Source organism: Sodiomyces alkalinus (assembly GCF_003711515.1).
Source record: "Sodiomyces alkalinus F11 unplaced genomic scaffold SODALscaffold_5, whole genome shotgun sequence".
Taxonomy (NCBI): domain Eukaryota; kingdom Fungi; phylum Ascomycota; class Sordariomycetes; order Glomerellales; family Plectosphaerellaceae; genus Sodiomyces; species Sodiomyces alkalinus.
This window is the reverse complement of record NW_021167083.1, coordinates 785,559-804,812: the sequence shown is the minus strand read 5'-3', so window position 1 is coordinate 804,812 and position 19,254 is coordinate 785,559. Positions and strand designations below refer to the sequence as shown.

Sequence of the window (19,254 nt, the reverse complement as noted above, 5' to 3'; positions counted from 1 at the left end):
TAACGAAGGGGTTATACTCGTGCAAGAAGTCCGAAATCTCCCCTAGGATATAATAGTCTAGCGTGGAGTTAAGGCTTTAGGTATTTATAAGGCGGTAGTCGGTAATAGCCTACGAATCATAAAAGTATAGCTAGGTAAAGGCGGGGAGTTAGCCTATAGCACTTAACGGCCCCGTATAATAGTAAAGGGTACCGTGGATCTAGAAAGCTATTACGCTACCGGTAGCGGCACCTTAACGGGTCTCCGTATATTATATAGAAGTAAACGTAAAGGTATTATTATATCAACGGATCCTCTTACGATAATCCGCGGCTTAGGCAGTATCCGTGTATAGTAGGCGTTAGAAGAAGTCGGGTAATAGGGAGATAACGGGAACGTCGATATCGCCCTGGTTATAATAAGTGCTAAATTTCGGGTTTGTAGGCGACGATTCCTAAGTAATAGAAGATAGTATCGGTTAGCTAATAGTTAATAACGGGGATAGAAAACTAATCTATAACTTCTCTCTAATCTAATAGAGTATAGCGTAATATTCACACTCTACCCGTATTAATCTAAGGTCGTAATAATTAACCGTAATACCCAGCTAATACTACCCTAGCGGCCTAGTACGCTCTACGTAGCGGTCAGGTTACGGGCGTGCTCTACGCTAGCTAGTAGTAACGGCCGCCCTACGACGCGCTCTACTATTACTATAATCGTTATAGGTATTATAGGGGGCACTATTTCGACGGGTACTAAAAGCAGCCGTTATAAGGTAACGGTTATAGGAAGAATAGTAATAACCCGCTATTAACTATAGAGCGTTATAGAGCTGGTTACGGCTATAGCCACGACGACGGCCACCCCTTCGGGGAGGAGGCGTAGGGGCAGGCTATAGTAGAGGGTTACCTGTTAGAACGGGTGATTAAGGAGGCGTAGAGGTAGGCTATGGTGGAGGGTGGCCGGTTAGAATAGGTGGTAGAGGAGCCGTAGAACCTATAGGAGGTGTAGGACGGGCGGCTCGACGGTTAGCATTACAGGTAATATAGGTAGCGTAAATCCTTCGATATAACCGCGGATAAAACCCGAACTCGGAAAACAGTTTAATAATACCGTTACTATAGTAGCGCTTAGGCTCGCGGTCGGATTAACTAACTATCCTAATTTTAGACGGCGTTAGAGCGATACGAACTACGGCGTAGATACGGCGTGGAAAAAATCTACGGGGACTATAGAACTGTATAAAACAGATATATAAAACAGGATAGTCTAAACGTCCAAACTATAGACGATACGTGTAGTTTTTATTACTATATCTACCTAAAAACGGACTATAACCTATATATTCGAAAGTATATAGGAATACGGGTAGTATAGCTATATACTGTAAGAGGAAGTCGGCCGTAAAACACCGCAAAAAGCCGTAATAGGGGCCCGGGCGGTAGTACTAGTACGAACGCCAGGCTGCCAAGAGTGCCGGACTTTAAAGTGGGCCAGCTTCAGTTTACACTTAGATGAGGGTGGGAAGAGCAGTTTTCAAGTCGTTTGTCCCAGCAAACACTCTCTATAGTAATGCAAATCCCACTTTGTATGTATGCACGCACTTGCGAGTCAAGACGCTATCCCGTATTTGTTCTCCTAGCATAAGACCCAGTCGGCTCTTAGGGAACTGGGGACCAGGATGGCTCTGTATGTACAACGGTACCCGTCTCGGTGGAAAAGGCCGCTATTGGACCGGAGAGCTCCCCTAGTGGGATGAAGTGGGACGCAGCCTGCAGGGGCCGTGTGACCGTCGTTTATGTCACTTTGAAGAGACGAGAATGTGAGTAAGGTACATGTTGTTAGCAAGGTACGGCGGAGTACCGAGGAGTGTCCTCATAGAATCAAGGGAAGAACAAGATGCCCAATACAGACAGAAATAGCAGGAAAGATAGAAAGACGAAGTGTAGGCTTAACTGAACCCGACTGCAAATAATAGAGGAGGGAAGATAGCGACACTACGTAGAGGCAAACTGGAAAATGTATGCTAATCTTGTGGTGTAAACTTACTAGGTGCCTAGGTAGGTAGACGATCGTCTTTCCCGCTGTCAGGGACCACTGAAACGGACGCTAAAACAGCCACTGACTGTCACTAGTGCTCCTGGTACAGTACCTAAGGTACCTACCTTGTACAAGGCATTGTTTGGACGATGCCGTTAAAACCGTTGGGAAGTAGCCAGGTACATACAACATCAAAGCACGCTAACAAAAGAAACCTCAGCCATCCCCTCCATGACACACCCGTAACGTCCCCCGCCGTTAATTAAGCCACCACACTCCAAGGCACGAACAGCCATTGATTGGTCGATCAGTGTGATAGGAAGGCCCAAGGCAGCAAAACACCAAAAGACCAAAAGAGCCAAGGCCCCAACCCCTGTGCACAATTCCATTCTCTCGTTTTTTTCCCACTTTGATCAATTGACCAACAAACGAAGCGGAACACAAGACGATTGAAGAGGGCACAGAACCGTCAATACGTCTTTTACTTTCTTTTCTTCATCTTCATCTTCATCTTCAGCTTTTATTTCCTTTGGCTCATTCGTCATAGGTCCGTTATCCTCGCCCTACCTTTATCTCCTCCCTTTATCCCGCAGTCCATCCCTTTCATCCATCCCTTTATTCACCCTCCTCTCCTCCTCCTCCTTTACATCATATCTTCTTTTCCTCCTTCATCATTCTCCTCCTTTCCTTCTCTTCACCGCTTCTCCCTTTCCTACTGCTTCACCACCATCTCTATTCCTTTTTCTTTTTCTTCTGGTATTATCATTGATTGCCTGCATTTACTCAACTTATAACCTTCTTTAGGCGAAATCACCGACGGTTCGTCAGCAAGAATCCTTGCTGGGGCCCAGTAATTTGCTCGGGGTCCATTCCAATCTCGATTATTTATCAATTCTGAGCACCACACCGGGCAACCGCATCAGCGAGCATCCGTGCCCTATCACCGCCGTCCCTCCGTCGCTGTCGGTTGTCCTCAACGCTACGCTACGTCTACGCATAACTGGCCGACTTTACTACTACACGTGTAATCAATCCGCAGGGCGCCATACCCAAGACCCAGAGACCAACTATATCCCAGCCGACAGGGGTCAGACGGAGGTCTGAGACAAGTCCGTTCCTCCTCGTTCGTTGCTGGACAACGTTTCGACTGGAATTTTGCCTCGACGTCTCAATCTCACTCTTCCAACGCCATTGATACCGACCGCATAATTCATCCGTCCTTCCTTACTTCGAGCCAGTCACCTCGCCTCGCCTCGCCTCGCCTCTACACCTTCGTACAACCAGTCGACATTCACGGACCGCCACTCTCCAGTCAGCTCATCTACTTTCCCTACCGATCAAGGCCGTCGTCTCTAGGGATAATTTTCGTCATCACCCGCTGTCCAAGACATTACGACGAAACATCGCCATTCGTTGCTCCCACATGGCGATCCATCCGATGTCTGGCCGTCCTCGCGTTTGACGGGTGTCGACATCTTCGCACTCTTCGCACTCACCCCTACTCGCCCCCCTGACGGACTATCCGCTTACGGCACCTGTTCCACTAGGTCATCGACCATTTCTCGCGTGCGTCTTGCGTGCATCTTGCGTACATCTCGCGTGCAGTAACAGTAGCAGTAGCAACTATCACAATACCTACCACGGTGCCGTCCATCACCCAACACACCGCCTTTCGTGTACATCCCATCTCGGCCGCCATCCACCTCCAGTCGCTCCAGTGTTCGTCTTCACAATGGACGGATTTGCAAACTCAAATTACGCCCGTGACCCGGAGAGGTCATCTCGGCGTTCTCTCTCGCACTACCCCCGAGCCCCCTCGAGATCGTCGACGAGCACTTCCAGCACCAGGATGACGCCCCATAGCGCAAATAGCTCTTCCTCCCGGCTCGCCACCGAACCCCCTCCTCGGCCCGCCTCCGCTGCCCACCCTTCACATCGATACCATCACAACGCCAGCGTCAAACCGCCCATAACGCCGCGTCCACAGTCGGTAGTCCCTCGGATGACGCAAGAACCCCAAGGCCAGAGCCAGAGCCAGAGCGCAGTCTCGAGCTTCTTACAGGAGCGTCTGCAGAAAACCAGAGAAGAAGCCGAGAGGAATGCCATCGCGCGGTTGAGACAGGATATGGCCGCTTCTATGGAAGAACGCTCGCGCACCGCCCAGACCTCGCCCGCCCAACCAGGCTCCTCCTCCGACGGCCGTGCATCCACATTAGGCTCGAGCACAACCGCCGCAGAGCCTCCCAAGAAGAAGGGGATGGGCGTCAAGGAGATGGAAGCCGTGAGTGCTCGCCCCTATAACCTCTCACGATACGAGTTCCCGCTTTCTATATCCTACCCATATGAATGCTAACGCAAATGTCTCCGCGCAGACGGTTTCTACGCTTCACAAGCAGAATTTCGACCTCAAACTCGAGCTTTTCCACCGCCGCGAACGCCAAAACGCCCTCGAGGAACGCGTCGAATCTCTCGAAGCCAACAAGCGACAGATGGAGGATGTCAACGATAGGCTTCTGGAAGAGTTGGAGAAACGGGACAAGGCGGTCCAGGAAGCAGTGCAAATGATCATCCTGCTCGAGGCTCAGGTGGAGCAACTCCTCAAAGAACGGGAAATGGTGAGACAGGTTGAGGCGGCGGGCTACATCCACTTGGAAGGGCTCGACCCAACTCCCGGCGCGCCGACATCCGCCGAGAACCCGGGTGATCTACTCCGGCTGCGGGAGGAACTCAAGGCTGTGAACCGGATGCCCAGTTTCCTTTCCGACAATACCGAAAACACGGCCAATCTACGGCATGTGCTCCTGGGCACCCAGGCAGGCCTGCTCAGCTCGCCTAAGATGCTTGCCGACGGTGTTGGTGTTTCGGATATCGAGATGGCCCGGTATTCAGGGGCGATGAGCCCGAGCCTCAGCGTCCTCAGCGAGAGCTCGTTCGTCAGCATCTACGGCGACAAGGGAAGCCGGGATAAGCCCCGGTCACCCCTGGACGAGCCTTTACCCATCGACGGCAACAACAACATTCATTTCAGCCCAGATGACCGGGGAAGCACCCCGCGGCCCAGTGCGGCCACCCCACATCGCGGACCAAGCTCGGGCTCCGCGAGCCGAACAAGCAGCGGTGGCCGGTTCCAGTCCATCAACGACGTTATCGAGCGCTCTCCCCTGCAACGGATCGAACGGCTTGACCGATCTCTGCAGGGCGAGCCGACCAGTACCAGTCCTTCCAAACAGCAGCGAGTTTCGCAGTCCCAGACCAAGTCGAAGATGGAGAAGCGTGAGGCTCTACGGAGAGTGCACACCGATACGCCGCCGAGCGGCCACCGTCAGTCCGACCAGGGCCTACCTCCGACACCCGACACCATCTCGACGTCTACCCTGAGGCGTTTCGAGACGTCGAACTCGACCGACACGCTCGCACAGTCGGGTACGTTTGGCGAGCGGAGCAATGGCAGCATCTCCGATAGCCGACCGCCGACGGACAGCGTGGGTAGAAAGCACGAAGTGCAGACGCCGGAAGATAATGACGGCGTTTCCGTTTCTCGTCCTCAGCCAAAGGTCATCGCTCCTACCAAAAGAAGAAGCTTTGTGGGCGGCAGTTACTTCGACGACCGGATGCTGCGGTCCCATGCACGACCTCGGTCGGCCGACGAGACGACGGCGTCTTTCGGTGGGAAGGGGAATGCGTGGGACTCGGACTCGGACTCGGACGACGACCATGACGACGACGATGATGGCGCGTCAATCCAGTCCCTCGAATCGAGCTTGGATATCTGGCTCCAGCAAGGAAAAGAGACGAAGCGACGCGGCGGCCGAGGGTCGCCGGATCTCTTCGGATTCCCGGCGAGTGCGGCGGGCTGGAAAACCCGTGCTATGGTCGGTCCCGGCCCATCGTCATCCGAGGGGCCGGGGACTGACGGGGCTCCTCTGGTCTGGCCTGATCCCTTGGAAGACCTGGTGCCCATCCAGCAAGCGCTCTTTGGTCCAGGAGTGGCGCCTCCGCCTCCTAACAGGAGATCGAGTTTGCACGCGCGAACGGGATCTGCGAGCGCAGCAGCAACGACAACTAAACAAGGACAAGCCGAGAATGCCGAGAATGCGGGTGCAACTGGAAATGCAGATGCAAATGCCAGTGCAAGTGCGAATTCGAATACGAATACGAATACGAACAGTAAGCTACGAAACTCGTTCATACGAGCGGTGCGGCGCAACAGCGACGATGGCCGGAACAGGCCGGCGCGTCTCTCATTGCCGCAGCAGAAGACGACGACGACGGCTACTGCGACGACAGATGCAAAGCAGGGAAACAATCGCGCATACCCGCCTCTGTCGCGACCTACAACGTCGACGTCGACGCCCCGCACCAGCCGCAGGATCAACAGTCTCTGGCGTCGCTCCCTCGGCGGTACAGGCTCCGCGCCGTCACCTACCCAGCCCAGCCCGGCGACCGAAAAAGTGGCCGCCGCTGACCCGCCGACGACGACGACGACGGTAGACGAGGCAGACGACGGCCACGGCCACGTAACGTGCGGCACGCCGTCGTGGATCCACCGCAGCAAGGTGATGATGGACGACGATACCCGCGCGCTGGGCGCCACGCCGCCGCCGATTCAGCGGCAGCCGCAGCCGCAACGGCGGAGGGGGAGCAGCGTGGTGGAATCGGAAGGCGCACCCGTGGTTGATGGCGGGTCGTCGTTGCAAATGCAAATGCCGTTGCCGACGACGCCCGTGACGCCTGTGGCGATGGCGCCTAACACGCCGGGGAAGAATCAGGGATCTTGGGGCGGAGACGCGACGCCGACGGCTGGTGTCGTTGAAGGGGCGATGGAAGGGGGGGCGAGTTTGCATGGCGGAGGGAGGGACCACAACGGTTCCCGGCGGAAGTGGATTCCGGGGTTTGGACGGGCGAGCGGGCTTCGGAACCGCATGGGATAGGGAAGTCCATGTGTTCGTTAAAGGAGTCCGGAACGGTAATTGGACTGGGTTTGGGAAAAGGCTTGAGGGCTTTAGATTGTACCCGTTTCGTGGGTGTATCACTACACAGGAGGGTTCTTGGTGGGGAAAAACAAAAGAAAAGAAAAAAACAAGAAAAAAAAGGTATAACAGGGAAGAGTAGAGTAGCGAGTTTTCCCAAGACATAGCATAGCGATGTTGTTTTCATCGTCTTGGTCCGTTCGACGGTTTATAGGGGATTTGCATGTGTCCACAAGATATGGATCGATGGTCTTATTATTCGGTAAGATGAATGCATCATCGTGCAGCGGACAAATGCGACTAACGTGATGAGGCAGGTCTTTTGTCGAGATGGGGCGCGAGTCGAAAGCCGCAAAGCCCACTTCACTTATACCAGTAAGAAGCTCAGCTTGCATACCGTATCTCGTCGGTAAAAATAAACTGGAGCGGTCTCCATTAACGTCCTTTAGTGTCTGTCCAACGACAACAGCAACGTGGACTCGACCCAACTTTTCCCTATTCCCCCTCCCGTCCACGAGCAAAAGAATCCATCATCATGTCTGCTCGCCGTCAGGTCTATCATAACCCAGCTGCTCGTGACTGGACACACATCTCCACCTCCACCTCCAACGACCTCGACGTCGCAACGTTCCACAAGCAACTCCCCGGCTACTCCCGCACCAAACTCGTATCCCTAGACTCCGTCGCCCGAGAGCTGGGACTCAAGGCCGTCCACGTAAAGGACGAGAGTGACCGGTTCGGCCTCCCCTCGTTCAAAATCCTAGGCGCCTCATGGGGCACGTTCAGGGCCGTCGTCCAGAGATTGGGTCTCAGTCTGTCGACACCCTTACAGGGCGTCAAGAAGGCTACTAGTGAGAAGGGGATCCGGTTGTTCGCCGCCACCGAGGGGAATCATGGTCGAGCGGTGGCCCGCATGGGTTCGATTCTAGGCGCCCGGACGTCGATTTACGTGCCCAGGGCGCTCCCCTCGACTACGGTGGAGTTGATCAGAAGTGAAGGGGCTGATGTTGTGCAGATCGATGATACGTATGACGACAGTGTGTTGAGGTCTGCGCGGGATGCGGTGGCGGCTAGTGGCGTGTTGGTGCAGGATACGGCGTTTGCTGGATATGAGGAGATTCCTAACGTGCGTCGGGGCAATATCTCTCTCTCCCTCTCCCTCTCTCACCATCCTGTGCTGACGAGAAACGCAGTGGATCGTCCAAGGCTACCAGACAATGCTGAAAGAGGTCGACGACCAACTCGACAGCCATCCTCCCGACCTGGTCATCGCACCAGTAGGCGTGGGCTCCTTCGCTCAGGCCGTGGTGGCGCACTACAAGTCCCCCGGCAAAACCACCAAAGTCGTGACCGTCGAGCCCGACACAGCCGCCTGCCTCTGGAAAAGCCTCGCCAAGGGATCCCCAGACGCCATCCAGACATCCCACACCATCATGGCCGGCATGGACGCCGGCACCGTCTCCAGCATCGCCTGGCCGTTCCTACGAGACGGCGTCGACGCCAGCGTCACCGTAAGCGACCACGAGTCCCACCTCGCCGTCCAGGAACTCGTCGAATCATCCGCTGCTGTCCTAGCTGGACCCTGCGGCGCCGCTACCCTGGCTGCCCTCCGTCGCCTGACCTCGACCCCTCACGACAGGCAACGTCTCAACCTCACCCCAGACGCGACCGTCGTGCTCCTCTGCACCGAAGGCCGCAGACCCTATCCGCCCCCCCGCGACGTCAGCCTCGAGGACGCCACCTCCCTCACGCAGGCGCTGGTGCGCATCAACTCGGCCGTCCCGGGGACAGGAACAGTCCAAGGCCCCGGCGAGACGGAAATCGCCCAATTCATCGCCGCGTGGCTGGAACACCGCGACATGGAAACCCACTGGATCGAACCCACCCCCGGCCGGCCTTCTGTCGTAGGAATCGTCCGCGGCACGGGGGGTGGCAAATCCCTCATGTTCAACGGCCACATCGACACCGTCACCACAGCAAGCTACTCAGGCGACCCCCTCAGCGGCGTCATCCAGAACGGGAAACTCTACGGCCGCGGCTCCGCCGACATGAAATCCGGGCTCGCCGCCTCCCTTGTCGCCCTAGCCGAGGCGAAAAAAACACCCCTGGCAGGGGACGTGCTCCTCGCCGCCGTAGCCGACGAAGAAGACCTCAGCATCGGCACCGAACAAGTCCTGGAAGCAGGCTGGCGCGCCGACGCCGCCGTCGTGTGCGAACCCACCGACGAAACCCTCGCCAACGCCCACCGCGGCTTCGCGTGGCTCGAGGTCGACATACACGGCGTCGCGGCCCACGGGTCCCGCTTCGACCTCGGCGTCGACGCCATCACGCGCGCGGGCTCCTTCCTCGTCGAGCTGGCGCGGTATTCCGACTCTTTACTGTCCGGGACGAGAGACGACCCGTTGCTGGGCCCGCCGAGCGTGCACGCTTCCATGGTCCGCGGCGGGGAGGAACCCGCCTCGTACCCCGCGAAATGCACCGTGGTGCTGGAGCGGAGGACCGTCGTCGGCGAGACGCCCGAGTCGGTGCGCGGCGAGGTGCTGGAGCTGCTGCGGCGCGCGGCGGAGAATGTGGCCGGCCCGGAGTTGAACTACCATGTCAGGGTCACTTTCTTCCGGCCGCCGTTCGCCGTCCCGGAGACGGAACCTATCGTTCAGCTCGTGAAGCGCGCGCACGAGTCCGTCTCCGGGGAGGCTGCCGTGGTCAAGCCTGTTTCGTACTGGACCGACTGCGCCTTGCTTGCTGATAAGGGCATACCGGCTGTGTTGTACGGGCCCAAGGGTCATGGTCTCCATTCCAAGGAGGAGTGGGTAGACGTGAAGTCGGTCGAGACGGTGGCCTCTACGCTGGTGCATGTGATGAAAGAATTCTGCGGGAGTCCGTAAGCATCGAGGTATGATACCCGGACCCTTGGTCATACACAGCCTCTACTCCTCTGCTCAAGGTCCTTCGTCTCACGTCTTTGCGAATTTCACTGCTTCATTCCAACTGTCCAGCCAATCCTCCACCTCCTTCAGGGGGAACAGGGAGAGGAGCTCGACTGATATGAAACGAAGCCTCGGTCAAGTTGCTTGCCTTCGTCAAAACCCATGCATACACACAGCAAACAACCGACCTCTTCGGTGATGCGAAAAGGTGCCGACCATCGTCATCCGAGTCGTCATCCAAGTGCAGAGCCCAAGTGTAACCGCGACCAAGACCAAACGAACCCCGTCCCGTCATACCCATCATCTTCCTTCACGTCTTTCTCTTCGCCATATTGTCCGTCCGTCCTCTGGCCTCGAATTACTCGCGATAAACTGTATCTATAAATCAACAAAGGGAAAGGCTCCCCGATTTTTTTTGTTCTCCAAGCCAAAACAAAGAAAGCCAAGTGTGGATAGTCGCAGGAATCCCAACCGGGCCCAGACGACGGCAAAAGGAGCTCCCGACCCGGTCATAGTTACGTGCTGGACCATTATGTATAGAGTAGGCAGTGAACGACCAGTCGTCATGCATCGTGTAACACATGAATAATGATAATAAAGGAAGATAGAAACCAAAAAAACAAGAGAGAGTTGGTTTAGTTTGTTGCCGCACCGTCCACTCGAAGCCCGTGCACACCGTTAACAAGAGTTTGGGACTCCTTCGACGAGTCAACTACCGGTACAGAAGCCGTAGAAGGTCGATCGTGGTCGGTATTCGAGGAGTCGGGAACGTTCTCGTGCTCCCTTCCGCTAGTCGCGCTGATGGGAGACGGGTGAGCGCCGTTAAACCGCGAAGCGCTTCTCTGTTCCTCCAAGAGATGTTCGAGTCCTTGCTCCTTGCAAATCCTTGCGTAGTCCGGGTCGTCAGGGAAAACTTGTACCAAGCCCCTTCGCGGCGCCCGCCTCTCCGGGAACGGTTCCCTGCTGACGGCTGAGAAGCCGGGTAACCGCTCTCCCCCCTTGACGCCGTTGACCCAGAATGTGGCTTGGGGCGCGAAGCCGTAATACCGGCCCGCATCCGGGTCCTGCTTCCACCTCCCCGGGTATTTTGACAAACGCCAATCCGCTTCGCTTTCGGGCAACTCTCTGTAGTGCACAGTCACCGTGACATCTCGCAGGTGTGGGAAGTTGGGGACAACGTGCATCAAGTCCGAGAGCTGGTGGGTGTCCCTCCATATTAGCTAGCTGGTTCAAATCGAACGGAATGCGCCTGGAGCTGAATCTCACCTTGACGAAGAACATGTCCATCCCAAGGAACTGCTCTCGAGTTGCATTGCGAAGCTTTACCATTGTATGGGGATACATGCTGTACGGATCCGGGCCAGGATCATAATAATCCGGGAGGGTGGCTCCGAGGTCGCGGAGCGGCAACCTGGTCAGGGCGTATTCGTCCTGTACCAGGCACCAAACGACATTTTTGGCAATGTTCGGCACGGGGATACGCTCCCATTCCGGGTCTGAAATCAACGGAAACCCAAAATGTCAGCAGAAACTCTTTTGAGAGCGACAACAACATCGTCGGGCTTGGGCTGCACTCACATCTGGCCAAATCCAAGTCTTTGATCCCAAGCAACAGCGCCACTTGTACGTTCAAGACCCACTGCTCCCTACCCTCAGGGGTTCCCCTCGCCTCGTGACGGATCGTGTCGTATCGGACGCCATGTAAACTCTTGAATCTCTCCGCAACCGCCTGGGGATTCGGGCAGCTGTCAAGCCAGCGCAGAAGCGCCGGCCGCTTGGCCACCTGCTCCTGTCGTTCCTGTTCTTCTCTCGCTCGCCGCATCGCCTCTTCGTGAGCAGCTCGTTTGCGCTCGGCCTCTTCCCGCTTGACACGTTCGCGATGCTCGCGTTCTTTGCGCTCTTCTTCCTCGCGTCGGAGACGAGCCTGTTCGGCCGCCTCGCGTTCCAGTTGTTCCTGGCGCAGGCGTTCCTCTTCTTCGCGCTGCTGCTGTCGCTGCCGCCGCAGTTTGTCCTCCTCTTCCTTTCGCCTACGTTCCCTTTCCTCCTCTTCAAGCCGCCTCTTCTCCTCCTCGACTCGCCTCTTCTCCTCTTCGGCCCGCCTCTTCTCTTCTTCGGCCCGTCTCTTCTCCTCTTCGCGCCGCTTCCTCTCCCTCTCCCTCTCCTCTGCTTCGCGTTTCAGCCGTTCCTCTTCTTCCAACCGCTTTCGTTCTCTCTCCCTCTTCTCATCCTCCGCCGCCTTGCGCTTCCTCTCCTCCTCTTCAGCTTCGCGTCGCCTCCGTTCTTCCTCGCGACGTTTGTATTCTTGCTCTTCGCGTCGCTTCTTCTCGGCCGCGCGCTCCCTCTGCGCATCTTCGTTTCGTCGCGCTTCCTCGGCTTCGGCCTCTCTTCGTTTCTTCTTTTCCTCCTGTCGCTCCCTCTGTGCGCGTTCTTCCGACTCCTCCGCTTGCTTCGACGGGGGAACATCCGGCATCTCGACGTCCATGTCCTCCGACTTCACCTGTACGCTAGGCTTGTCTCCGGGGTTCGACTTTGCAGCTTCGTGCCCCTGGCTGTCGGAAGGTCCGACGCCCGACTGGTGTGGTTGCTTTCGGCTGCCATCATCCACATCCCGTGGCACTGACTTCGGTTTCGACGCCACGTCGCGAGCTGGTTTCGGTTGTTGTTCATCCACCAAGTCGGAAGCCTTCGGTCGCCGCTCCTTCCCTTCCGCGTCGATTCGCCTCCGTTTAGCAGGCGTTTCGGAGCCGTCTTTCTCGCTGATACCCGAATGCGGTGGCGTGACGCTAGAACGGTGTCGTTTGGCGCCGTGTTCTCCCGACGCCGGGAGCTTGTCTCTGGACTCATCCCTCTTGATTGCCTTGGTCCGGTCGTGGTACTTCTCCGAGACTCGTTCGCCTTTGGGTTTTTCGGCGTGGTCGTCGTGTCTGGGCTCGCGGGGGCTGGGCGGATGATCCTTGAGGGACGACGCACTCGACATTATGCTAGCTCGCCGTTGCTTCTCCCTCTCCTCCCTGAGCTCCCCCTTGGATACCAGCTTTCGACGGGGCTTTACCGTCTCACCTTCGGATGAAAGTCCTGCCATGTCTGATTCGGCTATCTTGGCTTTGCCACGCGATTTGCGTGAAGCTGCTGGAGAGGATTCCTCGTCAGACAGGGTCGCGGCAGGATTCCGTTCATCCTTTTTGGCCTTACCGCCGGCAGCACGTTTAGGGGACGATGTTTGGTCTTCGTGGTCAGCAGAACCCCAGCCCGATGTAGATAGCTTTTTCGCCTCGGTTTCTCGAGGAGGGCTCCCAGGGTTCCGTTGGCCGGATCGCGGCTCTTCCTTACCCGTTGTTCGGCCAGCTCGCTTTGTCTCCCGCTCTTGTGCCTTTACACGCTCTCGCTCTCGCCTGCCGGGGGACTTGGTTTTGTTTTCGCGTTGCGCTTTCCTATACGCATCGAACGCGTTCTTGAGGAGTTGTTCTTCCTCCTTCCAGTTGGTCCCCTGGCGGCGTCTCGCGATTTCGTAGTAGTACTCTCCTCGAAAGCGGCGAGTGGGATCGAAGTTTTGCTGGCTGAGCAATAGCTGAATGACATTGATGTTTTCCTGACCAATCGCTGCCAACATAGGAGTGCCAACTTCCTGCGCCATGCCACGCACAGGTGGCGGGTCCGGGTTCGCGCCACCAAGTGCCAGCAGCAGCTGGAGAACGACTTCATGGCCACCTCGAGCGGCCGCGACCATGGCTGCGGGGTCGTCGCAGTTGTCTCTCACCTGCAGCACCCTGGTAACTGTTTCCTCGTCGCCTCGGGCGGCGGCGGCTCGCAGGGTCTTCGCATCGAGGTTGACATAAAGGTGGTGATTGCTAGTCTTTGTCGCTCGGCTCGCCGTAGGTCGGCGCCCGAGGCTGGTAGCCCCTGGCGAATGGCGGGGGCTCTCGGGCCCATTGGATGATCGATTATCGTTCAACTCGGCCGCTTGGTGTTCTTCAGACGTCCGGCGAACCTCGGCATGCCTCTGCTTTGCTTCGATCAAGGCAGCCCGGATCTCGTCGGCATTCTCAAACTCATCGTTGACACGGTCTAACGGCTCCTCTCCTTCCAGATTTGCCTTGCGCGGATTCACGCCGGCGTCAAGGAGCAGCTTCACCACGCCCAAGTGACCGTTGTCGACAGCGTCCAGCAGCGGGGTGTCCTTGATTTCGTTGACACAATCCAGGCTGCATCCCGCATCGATGAGTAGCTTGACAATGTCCTCATAACCATGTATCGCAGCACTCTGAAGCGGGGTATTTCCGGCATAGTCCGCGATGTTCAAGTCCTCCGGTCTTTCTTCCAGCCTTTGTTTCGCCACCTCGTACTCGCCTTTATTACAGGCCCGTGCAAGGGGCGTCTGGCCATGGGCGTCGACGTGCTTCTTGGACGCAGGCGCCCTGGCCGGGGAAGGGTTGGCGTCGGCTGTGGCTGGGGTGGATAGCTTTCGCATCTTTACGTTGCGAGGGTGAGGGCTCCCGCTGGCCGAAGACTCGTCCGAGTGATATTCAGTGGAACGCAAAGGGGGCGGAAGACGTCTCTTCTTCTGGGCCACGCCGTTGGACGAAGGTTGCGAGGGCAGATGGGTGGATACGCTCCGTCTATGTGCACGGCTCGAGGGGGATGTAGATCTTTGGTTGTTGGCATCGGCATGTGTCTTCGAGGATGTTGGTGGCTTGTGATCTCGTTGGGAACTCTTGCCGTCCCTGAGAGTGGACCTTTCGTCTCTGGCGACCCAGTCACCGCGGGCGTCAAGGTGCCGGCGCCGAGCAGATTTCTGATCCTCAGCCTCGCCTCCCGACTCTGCTCGGTATGCCTTGCGTTTTTGAGGCGACAGAACCTGATCAGTGGATTTCGCACGGGCCTTATTGGCAGAAGGCTTGCGGATGTGACGTTGTTTGGAATCAGAATCGGAGTCCGAGTCGTCGTGAACCGTACGACGGCGGGGTCGTCGGTGGTCTGGAGGCGAAGCTGGAGCAGAGCTCAGGCCGCTGGATCCATCGTTGGCTTTAGCAAACTTTTCGAGGTGTTTCTTCTCCTGCAGACCATGCTCCGACCGCGATTTGTCCGATTTGTCGCCACCACTCGTGGCTTTTTTCTCGGCATGATTTCCATCTTTCGCGGAAGCCGATTCACGTGGTTTTCGAGAATCAAGTGCATCACCGTCACCGTCGCTGCCGTCTTCATGTTTCACTTTCCTAACTTTGGAGGGCGAGTGTCCATCTTTGCCGGGCAACACGATGGTTTCGGCGTCAGAATCCCGGTCACCGTTGGCTGAATCCACATTATTATCAACAGCGGGAGTGGTAGAACGAGCTGTTAAGTCGGGAGTAGACTGGATATCGAGACGGGAGTGTCGAGGATGTTCCGGGGGAACGGGCACTCCGGTGCTCTTAGAGGGGGGGTTGGTGATGGTGCTGGTGCTGGTGCTGGTGCTGGTTTTTACAGCGGCGTCATCGTTCGTACTCAGGCCAGTGCCGTCGCTGTTGTTAGTCTTTTTGATCTGCTCGCCGTCCGGTTGGGTGCCACCAGCCCGGGTGGGAGAAGCAGCAGGCTTCGTCTTGTCGGACCCGGGAGCATTCTGCGCATCCATAGCATTTATCTAGAGGCCGACACGCTTGCTAGCACCATCCTGGCCACGAGCCGGCCACAGTCGAGGGAGGTTGACAGAGCCGTACAATTGACTCGGTAGGGTTCAGGGTCGCCGGCAAAGTTGCTTTGTTGCTTCTTGGTCGCCACCGGGGAACTGAGACTTTTCCTTTCCCCCCTCCCTTCTTGGTGAAAGAAGATCGCGAGCACGGTCGCAAGCGCGGTCGCGCGTCGTAAAAAGTCAAAAAAAAAAAGTGTTCTGAAAGAAATCGTTATTCGATACGAAGAGAGTCCTACTGGAAGGATGAAGGTAAAGATAAGATCGGATAGGGAGTGGTCTCGTTGTTTGGGGGATGGGCGAATGGAGGCTCAAGATGGTGATGCCTTCTTTTCGGGGTGGGAAAGCAAGGATTGGTTCTGGGTCAGTCAAGTGTTGCGTGAGTCCAAGTCTTCAAAAGCTAGGCCCCCGTCTCACACATCCGACAACTATGGATATGATTGGGTAGAATCTATGCCGTGGGGGGGCAGGAGCGACCCGGGAGGGGCTTTTTAAAGTTGTCGCAGGATGTTATTGGACACGCTAGGAAACAGGTAAAAAGGGGAAGTGGAGATGAGACTAGTACGAATGGGGTACAAGTACTGTAAAGTGGGGACAATGGACACGCCTTCCATCAAGGCAGCAATACGGAGTAGCAAAACACCCGACCAAGAAAAGGGAATTCCGACATATCCGTATCTGCACACGAACTAATAAGGTACCTAGGTAGTTAAGTAGATACCTTAGGTACGAAAATTGATTACGAACATTACAGATTTAAAATACGGTGTACTTACGAAGTACGTCCCGTGTTCTTAAGTTACTACCTAGTGATTGACTCATTCATATCATGCACGGAAGGGAGTATTACCAGGTACCTTACCTTACCTTTGGTACCTTAATTATCCGTATTCATGCGAATCACGAATAAGGTAAGGTACCTAGGTAGATATCCCGAAGGTACCTTTTGGTATCTTATCCTGCGGGAGTCACTGGACTGTACTCCGTACTTCATGGGTACCTACGGTAGAACCCCATTTGCCGCTATTAGGTAGCACTGTGCAGCATCCGGATTCGCACCTCCCCCCAGCCCCATGACCTCAACTGGAACCCTCCTCCGGACATCGCATTCGGGTACATTAACGGTCTTCCAAACATTCGTTACACACCTTATATAATTACTTCGTACACAGGAGGTTTCCAGTTCGACTCCCTTCATCCACCTCCCAACCCGGAGAGACATGGCTTCCGAAGACGGATCGATCCGACTCCCCGAATCACTTAACGATGCCCTGATCACTCGTTTGCCGCCTACGGCATTTTACATTCCAGACTTTATCTCGGTCGAAGAGGAAGCTAATATACTACGAAAGGCGGGCTTCTGTTTCCCTCTCCTTTTTCCTTTTTTTCTTTTCTTCTCTTTTTCTTCTTCTCTTTTTTCGCTCTGAGGACGACCTCCGCCCATTTCTACGAAACAAGCTAACCATGGCTTTCGCGCAACTATTACAGATCGCAGAGGCCCCGAAACCCCGCTGGAAACAGCTCACCCACCGACGCCTACAGACTTGGCCCTCCGATCTCGTACAGAACAAACTCATCGATGCCCCATTACCTCCATGGCTCGAGACTCCCATCGTACCTCGCATTCTATCCCTCAGACGTAGCCGTCTCGACTCCGATGCTGCCTGCCCCAGCGACATGTTCTCCGAAAGCCCCCATCAACGACCAAACCATGTCCTGATCAACGAATATCCGCCCGGAATCGGCATCATGCCACACAAGGCGAGTAGTACGCGGGTAGGTTGTCTTCTTCTCCCGGCAGCGAGCTCATCGTGATTACACAGGACGGACCTACATATCACCCCGTCGTCTGCACAGTCAGTCTCGGGGCAAGCCTATGCCTGAACCTCTATCGGAGCAAAGAGGACGGCGCCCTCGACCCAGACCCCGCCTGGAGGATTTTTCAGGAGCCGCGGAGCCTCCTCATCACCACCGACTCCCTGTACACCGACTACCTACACGGCATTGCCGACGTTGGCGAGGACGTCAACCTATCTGCCGAGACTGTGGCCAACTGGGACCTCTTGCGATCCCCGGACATGTTCACTGGCGGCCGCAATGTGCGGGGAACGCGCACTAGTCTGACGTATCGCGACGTGATGAAAGTGACCAAGCTCGGGCCCAAGTTTTCTCTGCTTGGAAAGCCACGGCGATGAGAATCTGCCGACTGCCAACTCCGCCCTTGTAAGCTGCCTTCGAGACGTAGTGAACCGTATTTAGAAGATATACGGAATCATCCTCCATTTGCCCGCCACCTTGTCGGCTCCGAACTTTTGTGCATACCATTTCTGGGTGCCGTTGGCGGTGCTGCCGAGGTTGACGGCGACGAATATGAGCCCACTCCACAACGTCCGATTGCGCCACTGTCCCGGCGGCGCAGCGACCATTGCTAGGCCGAGGTAGATGAGGCACTCGCAGGTGTAATGAGCGCATACAATATGTCGAAACAAGCCGTGGTCCGGGAGCGTGTACTTCTTGAGGCTGGCCAGATACTTGTGGCACACATGTTGTTGCCGCCATGCAAACCCGAAGAGAGACAAACCGAGCACGCGACTAGGAGATCTTAATAGAGACGCGGCTTCTAGATGGTCTGGGGGGTCCAGAATCGACTCTAAGCCTGATCAGCCAAACGGGAACAGGAACGGGGAACGGGAACCGGGAGGAACAAAAAGGGTGGGGGGGTCACATACGAGATCCTTCAATCCAGACCGCGATTCCCATGTTCAAGTAGAACGCTAACCCCAACAACCAGTGAATGGACAACATCTGAGACTGAGACGAAGGCTTCATAACGACCGCACATTCGTAAAGCCTCCTCGCACCCTGCAGTGCCATGAGCGCCCACACCACCCGCACCTGCTCCAGACTCATCGAAGACGCCGACGGGGTCCGCCCTGCCTGCCACGTCGCCAGCGTCCGCAGCACTGCTCCCCGCACGGCGAACTGGCCCGCCCAAAAGGCCGAGGACGCCACGGACGCGACGTAGAAATGGCGGAACCACGCGTGCGGCGTGTGGCCCAGCAGCGCGAGGGTTCGGACCATGATGCCCACAAGACCACTACCGAAACCCGCGTCCTTCGCCTCCGCTTTTGCCGTCGCGCCGCCTCCGTCGCCGCTGCTGTTCGAAGTCTGCGCTGTTCGGGGCCCGTAGTCCAGAAGGGCCCGCCGCGCTTCCTCGGGGATGAGCTGCATGGAGAGGACGATGCCGGCGGACAGGAGGAAGAAGGCTTGACACCATTGGGAAGGGTAGGATCTGCAGACAGCTTCTCTGAGCTGCGCTACTATGGATGCCGACATGCTGGGCGGTTCCTTGGCCGGATGCTATCGATTTGTCTGGATGGAGGAGGAGGTGATGAGACAATGTGAGAGAGTCCGAGGTCGCCTTTTTAGAAAGGGGTCCAGTCATTATGTGATTATGTAATACGACAGCAAGGCGCGTTTCCCCCCCATCGTGATGAACCTCGCCTACATTTAATGACTTTCATGAACAAGACATCATTGACACAGTAGTCTATTTTGCAAATACAGTATTCCGTATAGGCCGGGTATCACTTCTGATAATGGACCCTAACGTCACGTTGGAATGCACATGCATATACCACCACAACACCCATACTCCAGGAAGACGATACCA

At 56.1% G+C, this 19,254-nt stretch overlaps 5 protein-coding genes across 5 annotated transcripts; 3 read left to right on the top strand and 2 right to left on the bottom strand.

The window, feature by feature from the left end:
- Positions 1-3,754: 3,754 nt before the first annotated feature.
- SODALDRAFT_339934 (hypothetical protein) lies at positions 3,755-6,953 on the top strand (the record flags this gene model as incomplete). The annotated part of the gene is made up of 2 exons (XM_028612899.1): positions 3,755-4,303; positions 4,395-6,953. 2 exons carry the CDS (start codon positions 3,755-3,757, stop codon positions 6,951-6,953), a joined length of 3,108 nt encoding a protein of 1,035 aa, XP_028466385.1.
- A 1,203-nt stretch (positions 6,954-8,156) lies between these two features.
- SODALDRAFT_333183 (Zn-dependent exopeptidase) lies at positions 8,157-10,306 on the top strand. The gene has a single exon (XM_028611901.1). The coding sequence runs from the start codon at positions 8,210-8,212 to the stop codon at positions 9,875-9,877; it is 1,668 nt and encodes a 555-aa protein (XP_028466384.1). The 5' UTR covers positions 8,157-8,209; the 3' UTR covers positions 9,878-10,306.
- Positions 10,307-10,554: 248 nt separating this feature from the next.
- On the bottom strand, positions 10,555-15,527 carry SODALDRAFT_339932 (hypothetical protein; the record flags this gene model as incomplete). The annotated part of the gene is made up of 28 exons (XM_028612898.1): positions 10,555-11,115; positions 11,186-11,415; positions 11,498-12,075; positions 12,118-12,181; positions 12,212-12,335; positions 12,381-12,446; positions 12,486-12,510; positions 12,541-12,622; positions 12,683-12,702; positions 12,739-12,776; positions 12,807-12,814; positions 12,890-12,914; positions 12,951-12,994; positions 13,031-13,048; positions 13,112-13,198; positions 13,250-13,264; positions 13,298-13,436; positions 13,497-13,508; positions 13,542-13,700; positions 13,752-13,871; positions 13,908-13,949; positions 13,980-13,999; positions 14,066-14,222; positions 14,256-14,261; positions 14,313-14,365; positions 14,453-14,480; positions 14,529-14,630; positions 14,670-15,527. The coding sequence occupies 28 exons, from the start codon at positions 15,525-15,527 to the stop codon at positions 10,555-10,557; spliced, it is 3,681 nt and encodes a 1,226-aa protein (XP_028466383.1).
- Positions 15,528-15,884: 357 nt separating this feature from the next.
- Positions 15,885-17,776, top strand: SODALDRAFT_359681 (hypothetical protein; the record flags this gene model as incomplete). Its single annotated transcript, XM_028614193.1, has 5 exons — positions 15,885-16,025; positions 16,651-16,694; positions 16,765-16,903; positions 17,010-17,349; positions 17,439-17,776. The coding sequence occupies 5 exons, from the start codon at positions 15,885-15,887 to the stop codon at positions 17,774-17,776; spliced, it is 1,002 nt and encodes a 333-aa protein (XP_028466382.1).
- Positions 17,617-19,086, bottom strand: SODALDRAFT_165461 (3-oxo-5-alpha-steroid 4-dehydrogenase). The gene is made up of 2 exons (XM_028606972.1): positions 18,311-19,086; positions 17,617-18,231 (listed from the first exon to the last, which is right to left on the bottom strand). The coding sequence occupies exons 1-2, from the start codon at positions 18,915-18,917 to the stop codon at positions 17,837-17,839; spliced, it is 1,002 nt and encodes a 333-aa protein (XP_028466381.1). The 5' UTR covers positions 18,918-19,086; the 3' UTR covers positions 17,617-17,836.
- Positions 19,087-19,254: the final 168 nt, after the last annotated feature.

Bases quoted from the DNA above. Each gene is read 5' to 3' on its own strand.
- SODALDRAFT_165461 (XM_028606972.1), bottom strand. From the start codon at position 18,917: ATGTCGGCATCCATAGTAGCGCAGCTCAGAGAAGCTGTCTGCAGATCC. The intron at 18,232-18,310 runs GTATGTGACCCC...GATCAGGCTTAG, and splicing joins GGTCTGGATTGAAGGATCTC to AGTCGATTCTGGACCCCCCA.
- SODALDRAFT_333183 (XM_028611901.1), top strand. From the start codon at position 8,210: ATGCTGAAAGAGGTCGACGACCAACTCGACAGCCATCCTCCCGACCTG.